The sequence below is a fragment of the Canis lupus genome, chromosome 20 (genome assembly GCF_003254725.2).
Source record: "Canis lupus dingo isolate Sandy chromosome 20, ASM325472v2, whole genome shotgun sequence".
NCBI lineage: Eukaryota > Metazoa > Chordata > Mammalia > Carnivora > Canidae > Canis > Canis lupus.
The window spans coordinates 46,295,250-46,307,233 of record NC_064262.1 but is presented as its reverse complement, the minus strand read 5'-3'; the positions used below and the strand labels follow the sequence as shown (position 1 = coordinate 46,307,233).

Genomic DNA, 11,984 nt, shown 5'->3' with positions numbered 1-11,984 from the left:
CTCCCATGATGCTCCGCGATTATGACCTGGGGGCGGAGTGGTGGCGCCCATTGATCCTCAGAGCGCAGCGCGCGCCGGGATATGTAGTCTCTTCCGCCCTGGCGCTGTTGCCCGGGGCAACGGTCCCATCTGGCCAGAGTGGCCGGAAACCCGGCGGCGGCCTCTGCGGATGGACGTCGTGGGAGGAGGTTGGAAGGCTTGGCTGGGCTGCTCGAGGCTTGGCGCCCAGAATCGGGAGAGGAGTTGCGGGAGCAGGGGAGCGTCCTGCAGCTGGGCCGGGAGGGAGGCTGGAGGGCGGCCCGGCGCCTCGCGCCTGTTTCCCCTCGCGGCCCGCCTGGCAGCGTGGTCGGGGGTGGGAGCTCCGGGAGCTGGGAAGAGCCCGATGGTCTGAGGGGCGCCGGGGTTTCCAAAGTTGGCTTTATTTATTTTTTGCAACTTTATTGAGGATTCGTTGGCGTACCGTGCAATTTACCCCGCTTGAGCATATAACTCAGGTACTCGTATTGACTAAGTTTGCCGAGTGGTGCGGCCGTCGCCGCGAGCCGGCTGTTGGGCTTTACCGCCGCCCCACGGGGGCCCCTCCTGGCCCTTTGCGGTCCCTGCTCGCTCCCACCCCGCGCGGACCCCCGCGGTGCCCTGCGGCCCTACGGCTCTGCCTTCTCTGCTTGGGATCCTGTGTGCTCTCTCTCTATTTTTTCCCCCTTAGCATGATGTGTCGTCTGAGACGCACGGATGCTGGTGTGTGTGTGTGTGCGCGTGTGCGCATTTGTTCTCTTGTTGCTGGCTGGTGTTTCGTATGGATGGACCTCAGCTCTCCTCCATTCACTAGTTAATGGACCTTTGCGCTGTCTCCACTTCTTGTCTACTACCAGTGCTACTAGGAATATTGGCGTACGTCTCCATCATCTTGGGAACCGCTGACAGTTTTCCAAATTGGCCTGCTTACCGTTTTCCAATCCCCCGTGACAGTGTATGAGCCAATTTCTTCACATCCTCGCCCACATTTGTTCTCTGTAGTTTGGATTATAGGCATTCCAGTGGCTGTGAAGGGAGACCTGGTGGTTTTCGATTTGCGTTTGCCCAGTGGCTAGTGACGTTGAATGTCTTTTGCATGTGTTTGTTGGCCATTCGTATGTTTGTTTTTTTTTCAGTATCTGTTCATATCATTTGCCCATTGGTTTATTTTTAATTGGATGTTTTAAAAATGTATCTGTTTTAGTTGAGGTAAAATGGACCGAACGCAAAATTTGCCATTTTAACCATTATTGATTTATTTTTAAACCTAGGGGAACTTTCAGAAGAACTAGATGCGGGGGAAACCCGGCCTGGTGATCAGGCTTTCCCTCTGACCCACAGGATGGCGGGGACCAAGTCCTCTCCTGAGCCTCAGTTACAAAAATATTAATAAAGGTAGCTGTCGATGTGCCAGTGGTCTCCACTTCCCCTTTACTGGGTGGTTCCAGCTCAAAGCTCAGTTAATGCAGGTATTCTAAACGTTACTTTGTAAATCTTACTGTTTATTCCATGCCCTACAATGAACATAGGAATTCCGTGAGGGTGATAGTTACTACCACCGGTTTACAGATGAGCAAGCTGAAGCACAGAGTGGTCAAGTAACTTGCCCAGTATCACTCAGGCTAGGAATTCTGCACTGTTTCTGTCGGGTATGGTTTTGTATTCACTGACCCCTGGGGTCAGGCCTGTGTTAAGCATTGTTAGTACCCTGGGCAGTCCTTAATACCCAAGTGATTAAGATGAGGATAAGCAGGCAAGCACACCACGCAGAATGTGAAACAGAGTGAGAGAAAAATAATTCACTCTTTTTTTTTTTATTTAAGATTTTGGTTATTTATTCATGAAAGGCACAGAGAGAGAGAGGCAGAGACACAGGCAGAGAGAGAGGGAGAAGCAGGCTCCATGCAGGGAGCCCGACGTGGGACTCGATCTTGGGTCTCCAGGATCAGGCCCTGAGTGAAGGTGGCGTTAAACCACTGAGCCACCCGGGCTGCCCAAAATAATTCACTCTTATACAGAATCTTAGTGCTGGGTTAGATACTTTTCCTTGCACAAAACATTTGAGTTCAGCTTTGAAAGGTGCAGAAGACATAGGATTGCCAGATTTAACAAATAAAAATGTGGGACACCCAGTTGAGTTTGAATTTCTGATAAATAGCAAATAATTTTGTTAGTCTGAAAGTGTTTGGAACAGACTAGTTTTTAGTTTAAAAATGCCCGGGCCAGGGATGCCTGGGTGGCTCACTCGATTAAGCATCCAACTCTTGATCGGCTTAGGTCTCGGTCTCAGAGTTGTGAGTTCAGGCCCACATTGGGCTCTGCTGCTGGGCATGGAGCCTACTTAAAAAAAATTGGGGTCATACTTATATTTTAAAACTTATTTACTATTTATCATAAATTCACATCACGGGACACCCAGGTGGCTCAGCGGTTGAGCGCCTGCCTTCGGCTCACAATGTGATCCTGGAGTCCCTGGATCGAGTCCCACATCAGGCTCCCTGCATGGAGCCTGCTTCTCTCTCTGCCTGTGTCCCTGCCTCTCTCTCTCTGTGTCTCATGAATAAATAAATAAAATATTTTTTAAAAATAAAATAAAATAAATTCACATCGCTGGGGGTCCTGTATTTAATCTGGCAATCCCAGTAAGCTTGTTTTCCAAGTGGACAGGGATGGGAAAAAATGGCTTTTTCAGGTCTCACAGTGAATTAAAAAAAAATAAGTAAATAATGCATGGCCTTGCTAAAACACTCGAATAGTACGGAAACAAGCAATGGTTGTACATCTTGTCTTTTCTGCCTCACGTTATTATGCAAACAGCTCTCCCTCGTTCTTTTTAATGGCTACATCGTATTCCCTCATGCATGCGCTCTTCTGGACTGCACCAGGTCTCTGTGGATGGGTTCAGATTTTTGATGAGTACAAACAATGCTGCCGTGACACTCCTTGAACACTCATCCCTGTATGCATTTCCGAGTGTAACTGTAGGTAAATTCCCAGATGTGGAATTGCCAGGTCACAGGGTCTCTGCATCTCCCACTTTCATTGCAGCCACCATGTTCCTTACGAAAGGGGTTGCAGCAAACGCACCCTCGCTCAGTGCCAGATTTTTCCATCTGAAGATTTTAAACTTTTTGGAAACCTTTGTAAATCTCGTAGTAGGTTGTTTTTATTCTTTTAGGGGCTCATGGAAATTCAGAATATGATGAGAGCACTGACCCTCTCCCCCAAAGAACATACACAAGCATGTGCACACAACATGCAGCTGGTATTTGGTGGTGAGGGGGTGGGGGTGCTGTGTCTGTAGCCCCCCCACCCTTCCAGAGCAGTGGTTTTCACAATTAAAGTAAAGTACGGTTTTCTGGGGGGGCTCCTTAAATATACAGATTGTATTCAAGCAGTTGTTTGTGAGAGAGCTGAGGACACTTGGATAAAGGAAGAGCCCTGATTTGGGGAGTGAGTCGGGAGCAGGACTCTTGGAGTGGTGATGGTGTAACTGGGCAGGCAGTAAAGCATGGTGGGGAAGGGGGCCTTTGGAATAAGACTTGAGCTTTGAATTTGGCTCTACTGCTCACTAGCCAGGTGACCTCGACTGGTGACCTTGACCGATGACCTAACCTTTCAGGGTTTTATTAACCTTTTATTTAGGGACTATTTAACCTTTCATTTCCTTCACCTCCTCTGTTAAAGGGGATAAGGTCACTGACTCAGGGTTGCATGAAACTTAAATGATATAATGCAGTTTGAGCAGAGTGTGGGCACACCACTGGAGCCTGAGAAGCACTGGCTCTTCTGTTTAAGGTTTAACATGTCTCATTGAAGACCTGACATAGAGCCATAATTCAGTTGGTGGTACTAGGTGTTGACATTTTCTTTTTCTTTCTTAAAATTTTATTTATTCACTCATGAGAGACACAGAGAGGCAGAGACAGAGCAGAGGGAGAAGCAGGCTCCCTGCAAAGACCCAGTGCGGGACTCGATCCCAGGACCCTGGGATCATGCCCTGAGCCAAAGACAGCCACTCAACCACTGAGCCACCCAGGTGCTCTTGGGTGTTGACATTTTCACTGTCATTATGGGGCTTGAAGGGAAGGCTCTAGCCAGCCTGCGAAGAATTTGATCTCTCAAATGGGAGGCATTGAGAGATGTGAAGGCACGATATAAACATCAGGTATTCTTTTTAAAAAAATTATTTATTTATTTATTTATTTGAGAGAGATAGAGAGCACAAGTAGGGTGAGGAGGGGCAGAAAGAGAAACAGATTCCCTGCTGAGTAGGGAGTCCGGTGTGGGGGCTGGATCCTGAGATTCCAGGACTGTGAGCCAAAGGCAGACAGACACTCAACCGACTGAGCCACACAGGTGCCTCAAACACCAGGTGTTCTTACTCTATGTTTTCTCTCTTTACTCCCTAGAATGGCTTACATAAGAAGAGCCGGCTATCCCGTGCACAACATTTTTGGTGATTTTAGTGACATTTCCTTAGAAGATTCAAAAATGGAAGAAATCAGAAACTTGAAAATCAGTAGAAGTCTTACCAAAATAGCTCCTGGTCATAGCAGATTTCTAAAAGGAAACCAAACCATGGGTGTAGGACACTCACTCCTAAAAGACAAGGCTGTTGTCGAGGGTTGGCGCAGCCTGTCCTCGGGCAGACCCCCGACCACTGCCTCGAAGCTCAGGGCCAGCGCTGCACTCACGAAGCTGGCTCAAATAGAAACCAAGATCATGAATCGGAAGGCGCAGATGGATTTGTCTGACACGGAATCTGACCTGAAGACCTCTGAGGACAGTCTTCCAAGGAGTGCAGACATGGTCCTTCCCAGGAGTACAGCCAAACTTTCTCCACCCAGCCTGGATAAAACCTCCCAGAAACAAGCCCAGGAAATTCCTGTGGCTGAGAGCAGCACTTGGACTGGGAAGGGCAGTAGATTTCTAAAGAGGAGGGAACCACGCATTGAAAGTATCATCCCTGAGGCACATTTTGGAAAAGAGAGGAATTTTCAAACACCCAAAGAGAAAAAACCTACCAGAAAACTAGATTCTCCAGACAGCGATGAGGAGGAAATGAAAAAGTTGCTGGGAAGCTTGATAGAATCTTCTAGAGAAAAAGAAACATACGTGAATCAGCGTTTCATTATCCCCAAAGTCAATGAGAAAGAACAGACTAAAGTATTCTCGGTAAGGTTTGCATATGCACTTTTTCTTTTTTTTTTTCCTAAGATTTACTTATTTATTTGATAGGGGAGGGGCAGACAGAGAGGGAAAGAGAATCTTCAAGCAGACTCCCTCCTGAGTGTGGAGCCCGACACCGGGCTGGATCCCACAACCCAGAGATCATGACGTGAGCTGAAACCAAGAGTCGGAGGCTTAACTAGCTAGGCCACCCAGGTTCCCCTGCATGTACTTTTTTATTTATTTTTTTAAGATTTTATGTATTTATTTTAGAGAAAGAGAGAGCATGAGCAAGGGGAGGAGAGGAGAGGGAGAGCGAGCGAATCTTAAGCAGGTTCCATGCCCAGTGCAGAGCCTGATGTGGGCCTCGATCTCCCGACCCTGAGATGACCTGAAATCAAGAGTCGGATGCCTAACCAACTGAGCCACCCAGGTGCCCCATGTGTACTTATATTTAACAAAGCGTTGCCTCTGCTCTTTATGCCATGGCGCTAGAGACTCGACCGCGGCTGTCTCCCAAGAACTACTGAGGAGCGGTTGGGCTCCAGCCAATCACGGCTACCTGTTTTGGGGTCTGCTCTGTGGGTGACGGGATTTGGGACATATTAGGCAGTTCGCAATATCTGGAGGAAGTGTGTACACCTCGGGTCAGCACTTTGTGTGACTGCTCGCCAGTGGTGGTCCACACCTGCTTGTCGGTGGCACCACCTGGGAAACGTGCTGTAGCTGCACTTCGATTCCTTTACAGTTGAGATGAAATTCACAAAACGTAAAATTAACATTTTTTTTAAAGATTTATTTTTACTTATTTATGATAGACACAGAGAGAGAGAGAGAGGCAGAGACACAGGCAGAGGGAGAAGCAGGCTCCATGCTGGGAGCCCGACGCGGGACTCGATCCCGGAACCCCAGGATCGCGCCCTGAGCCAAAGGCAGGCGCAAAACCACTGAGCCACCCAGGGATCCCCAAAATTAACATTTTTAAGATGAACAATTCAGCGCCATCTAGTTCATTCATGATGCTGTGCAACCACCACCCTCTGTCTGGTTCCAGAACATTTCCATCAGCTCCAAAGGTGACCTGTTAAATAATCACTCCTTGTTTTCCCTTCCCCCATCCCCTGGCAACATCTAATCAGCTTTACATCTCTCTGTGGATTTGCCTGTTAGGGATGTTTCATGTACATGGAATCATCCAGTATGTGGCCTTCTGTGACTGGCTGCTTTTATTCAGCATAATGTTTTTTTTTTTCTTTTTTTTTTAAAGATTTTATTTATTTATTCATGAGAGACACAGAGAGAGAGAGGCAGAGACACAGGCAGAGGGAGAAGCAGGCCCCATGCAGGGAGCCCGACCTGGGACTCGATCCCGGGCCTCCAGGATCACACCCTGGACCGAAGGCAGGCGTTTAACCGCTGAGCCACCCAGGGATCCCCAGCATAATGTTTTTGAGGTTCATCCACATTTTGCATTTGTCAGGGCTTCATTCCTCTTTATGGCTGAGTAACACTCCATTGTGTGAATATACTACATCCTCTTTATCCACCATCCGTTGATGGGCACCTGGATCTTTTCTACCTTTTGGCTATTTGTGAATAGTGCTGTTATGAACACGTGTGTACACATATCTGAGTCCCTGTTTTCAGTTCTTTGGGCTCTATCCGTATGAGTGGAATTACTGAGCCCTATAGGAATTCCACGTGTAACATACTGAAGCAACACCACGCTGTTTTCCACAGCAGCTGCTCCATTTTGCGTTCCCACTGGCAGTGCACGAGAGTTCTCCTTTCCCTGCATCCTCACCAGCACTTGTGGTCAGAGCTAACACTGGTGACTTGAGCCATCTTTGTGGGTGTGAAGTGATGGGAAGGCTGTATTTTAAGGGGGAAAAAAAATCCGCACGTACATACTGATTCTGTTGAAGGTCCCAGCTGTCATGGATCATGTACTCAGGGGACTTCATTCATTCACTTATCTTATTTATTGTTTAAAAGATTTTATTTATTTGAGAGAGGGAGAAAGAGAGCATGAGATGGGAGAGGGTCAGAGGGAGAAGCAGACTCTCCACTGAGCAGGGATCCCCGATGTGGGGCTCGATCCCAGGACCCTGAGATCATGACCTGAGTTGAAGGCAGTTGCTTAACCGATTCGGCCACCCCAGATGCCCCACAGGGCCCTTAATTTAGAAAAGGTGTAATTAAAAAAAATATATTTGAAAGCCAAGTGATATTTCTGATTATTTGTGGAGTATTTCTGGTCTAAATGTAGCTTGACTTCCAGAAATGAGGAGAGAAAGAGAACTATTTGATGGCTGCTCCTTGGCCTCATGCCTTGACCCGGCCACGTCGTTCAGTGATAAGGACTTCATTGTCGGGCAGCCCGGGTGGCTCAGTGGTTTAGCGCCACCTTCGGCCCAGGGTGTGATCCTGGAGACCCAGGATCTAGTCCCACGTTGGGCTCCCTGCATGGAGCCTGCTTCTCCCTCTGCCTGTGTCTCTGCCTCTTTCTCTCTCTGTGTCTCTCATGAGTAAATAAATAAAATCTTAAAAAAAAAAAAAAAAAAAGAACTTCATTGTTACCTGTTTGGTAATTAATTTCATTTATTTCCGCCAAAGTAGGATCAGATCCTAACTCAGCCAAGAATCCTTTCACTACCCAGTGAGGAACTTTCCAGCCCAAAGTCCTTTCGGATATCACGTCTGCCAGCCTCACAGTCCACAGACAGGACCCTTCGCAGCACGCGCTCAAGAGCTCGCTCCCCACGGACTCACACTTCAGAGGATACAGCCGCCCGCACAGCGTCGCTTCCCATCACTGGCACCTCTCCACAGTCAGCCTCAACGCGGCTTGGCAAGCTCTCCTCTCCCGGAAGGAGTGAGGCTGGGCCTCATGATGAGTCGCCCTCAGAAGCTGCCGATGACAGCCTGAACGGTAACCTGCAGCCCCGTGCCACGCAGTCACCTGGGCAGGAAGGGCGAGACCACCTGGAGGGGTTCTGGGAGGGAGGATCCCTGGGTATTGCCATGAGGAGTGCATGGCTCACGCTACACCCTCTGCTTCCTGACCTTTCCTGGAGGAGGGGTCAAGTCAGAATTTTGTTCTATCTTTAATGTCTTCATCCAGTGACCCTGACCAATTATAGAACGATAACCCAAAAACAAAGTCCTAGAGCCATGTACAGTAGAAGGGCAACTCAGTGTTCCTTTTGGTGAAAGACAAATTTGCCTCATTTTTTAAATTCAGAAAAGGAAGTAAATCTAACCAGTCACAACTAGACATTTTTCTCATTTCAACATTATTCAACATTGTTTTTATCTTTTTAAAAATTTTGTTTATTTGAGAGAGAGAGAGAAAGGAGTGAGCCCAAGCATGAACAGGGGGAGGGACAGAGGGAGCGTGAATCCCAAGCAGACACCCTGCTGAGCGCAGAGCCCAACGCAGGGCTCGATCCCACAACCCTGAGATCATGACCTGAGCTGAACCAAGAGTTGGACGTTCAATTGACTGTGCCACCCAGGCACACCAACATTATTTTTATCTTAATATTACACATATTTAGGGGCACCTGGGTGGCTCAGCAGTTAAGCATCTGCCTTTGGACCCAGGGTCCTGGGATCGAGTCCCGCATCAGGCTCCCCAGAGGAGCCTGCTTCTCCCTCCGCCTTTGTCTCTGCCTCTCTTTATCTCTCATGAATAAACAAGTCTTAAAAAAATTACACGTATTTAAAAAACAGGAAAAAATGTGCAGCCAACACTTCTGTCTTCTGTCTGGGCGCTTCATCATGAGATCCAAGTTAAACCGTGTCTTGACGGTCCACTGGGCGCTGGCACTCGCCTAGTGTCGTGTTGGCAGGAGGATGATGGCAAACAGGCCCGTGAGCACCCTGCCGCCCGCGTGCTGGGTGACCCAGCAACTCCTTGACTCAGTGGTAGGGGAGGAAAAATCGCTTTTTCCTTGTCTTTGCAACAAAAGATAGATTAACCGGAGAAAAGCATACAGATGTTAAATAAATATTAAATAAATATCCAATCTAAGTCTCACATGACATAGGAGCCTTCCTAAGGAAACGAAGACCCGAAGAATCAGTTGTATGTGAGCGCTTTTCTGCTAGGCTTGATGGGGAGTGGAAAGTTGTGGGAAAACATGATTGCACAAAAGGGAAGGAGCTGAGGGTGGTCAATAGGCAAACCCAGTGAGGCCTGCTGGGATGCCTCCGGGCGTCTGTCCATCTTAGAAAGAGGAGGCTCCTCGCCTACATTAGAGGGAAGGCCCTTCTCACACAAGGGTCTTTGGAACTGCTTCGTGTGAGAAGGGCCGAGAATACTCACAGCACCTGCCGTTGCTCAGGTTCTTTCAGCCTGAGCTAATCAGTATGCCAAGGTGCCGGGTTTCGGGGTGGCGTGTCCTGAACACTGTCACAGACTCTTGTGGGTGTGCAGGCCCTGGTAGGGCAGCAGCAGATCTGCCGAGGTGTGTGTGTGGGGTGTTGCCAACAAAGGTGGCCCCTTCCAGGGGCCCTCGATGGGATCAGGGATCGCAGGGGGATAGGCTCTAGGCTGCCCATGTGAGAAGCCTCTGTGGGCCCCCTTAGTGGCTGCCATCTACTGGATGCCACATGACACCTCGCTCACTGGGGCTCTGATCCTGGTGGCCAAGGGGCTGGTAAGTGTCCTTGTCCCCCTGGTCCCATGTCGCCTCGCTCAGCATGTGGATGGGAAGGTGGGCGTAGGCTGGCGCAGCAGGCCACAGACCCACCTTCCTGCCCTTCTGCCATTTGTCCCTACTGCCAGTCCCGCTGCCTCTCTGTCCTCCCTGCTGGCCTGGAGGGGCCTCTCCTGGTGGCCAGCCCCTGCCCCCCTCAAATGTCCAGAGGTAGCCTCAGGGAAGGGGAGGCAGTTGGGAGTGGCAAACGCAATCTGAGTTTGGGCTCTTGCGAGAGGGGGACCTTCTGGGGTGGACGTCCTGGCCTCACGTCTTAACTGGTTGTGCAATCTCGGGCTCTCTGTTCCTCAGTTTCCTCATCTGCGCAGTGGGGACCGAGCCACGCTAGTGAGCTAGTGCATGTGAAGCACCTCGACTGGTCCTCCACGGGGTTGGCAGCAGTGGAAGGGATGGCCGACGTGACGATAACATTGTTCCTCAGCCAGTGCCAGGCCTGGTCCCAAGTGCTCGAGTCCCAGATCACCCTAGTGCCTTTGCTCTGGGCCAGCTGGGACGCCTTTTGGTTCAGAGGCCTTTCCAGGGATGCATCTTTGGACCTGCCGGCCCTATGAACTGTGGTGACCGTGAGAGTCTGGGAGCTCAGGGGAGGGGTGAGCCCCCCGGACTGGGTGATGAGGGGGATTTATTCTAGGGCTTAGGACGGGCAGGTGGCAGGGGCAGGCAGGGGGACCTCGCCCTCTCACCTCTAGCTCTGCTGACAGAGGGCCCTGCTCCCTCCTATGCCCACCCCGCCCCCACCACCCGAGTGCGCTTCAGGGCCTGGGCTGCCCCTGTTCATGTTGGTCCAGTGGTTCCTGCCCGCCTGCCTGGAGGCGCGGGTTCATCTGTTGGGTCCACAGAAATCTGTGTGGAGGGTCACCTGGGTGGCCCAGTGGTTGAGCATCTGCTTTTGGCCCAGGGCGTGATCCTGGGATCCCGGGATCAGTCCCACATCCGGTTCCCTGCATGGAGCCTGCTTCTCCCTCTGCCTATGTCTCTGCCTGTCTCACTCTCTCTGTGTCTCATGAATAAATAAATAAAACCTTTAAAAGAAAGAAAGAAAGAAATCTGTGTGGAACACCAGAACTCCACAGGGGATTCTGGACTCCCAAGTCTCAGCACCCATGCGTTCAGGCGCTGGCGCCTGGCCATTTGACGTGCCCGGTGCTGGTTCAGTTTAGCCTCCTGTGCTCTTGCCTTGCTTTCAGTGGGAACCTAGGACCCTTCGGGTCTAGCCTTGTGTCTGATGAGTTGTCCCCCCACTCCCACCCCCCCCTACCGTGAGCTCGCTTGTCACCACGCATCCTTCACTGCATTGTCATCATTGACTCATCTGGCCCAGGGTCTGTTTTTATGAATAAAGTTTTATCGGAACACGGCCACATCCATTTGTTTACACACGGCCCATGGTAGCTTTGGCACCTCAAGGACCAGGAGTTCCCGTGAGACGGTCTAGGATACAAAGTGGAAAACACTTAGACAAAAAGCGTGTAGATCCATGCGCTGGCTCATTAAGGACAGACCCGCACGCTTCCTGTGTTTCTGTCCTTTGCCTTCACCTGGTGTCTTGCACGTAATGGTAAACACGTTGGGGTAAATAAATGAGTAAACGTTGCCGTGTTACGTTTTTGATTACAGATTTTAGAATCATCTGTTGTCCCTTGATGACCTGGCTCCAGCTGTCAGCGAGAACTCAGACTTGGAACAGAAAGTGAGTACAGCCCGCTTCACCTCTCCCTGCAGGTTATGTGGAAAGGCTCGTGGCTGTTGTGCTTCATTCGGGCCCTCGGTCCTTAGCCCCCAGGGGACATGCGGCGTTTGGAGAACACACTTGGTTATCATGACGGGGTGGAGGCTGCTCGTGGTATCTCATGGGTGGTGGCCGGGGATGCTGCTCAGTGGCCCTCGATGCACAGGACGTCCCACTCCAAAGAATTTTTTTTTTTAAGATTTTATTTATTTATCCATGAGACAGAGAGAGAGAGAGAGAGAGAGAGAGAGAGAGAGAGGCAGAGACACAGGCAGAGGGAGAAGCAGGCTCCATGCAGGGAGCCCGACGTGGGACTCGATCCCGGGTCTCTGGGATCACACCTG

At 50.0% G+C, this 11,984-nt stretch overlaps 1 protein-coding gene across 1 annotated transcript in view; it reads left to right on the top strand.

Annotated features, from left to right (window-relative positions):
* Window positions 1-31: 31 nt before the first annotated feature.
* C20H19orf44 (chromosome 20 C19orf44 homolog) overlaps window positions 32-11,984 on the top strand; it is a 19,166-nt gene continuing 7,213 nt past the window's right edge. Inside the window, 6 exon segments of the mRNA XM_035703398.2 lie at window positions 32-188; window positions 1,287-1,484; window positions 4,428-5,193; window positions 7,813-8,119; window positions 11,529-11,537; window positions 11,540-11,601. Coding sequence (XP_035559291.2) covers window positions 4,429-5,193; window positions 7,813-8,119; window positions 11,529-11,537; window positions 11,540-11,601 — 1,143 coding nt within the window. The 5' untranslated portion in view covers window positions 32-188; window positions 1,287-1,484; window position 4,428.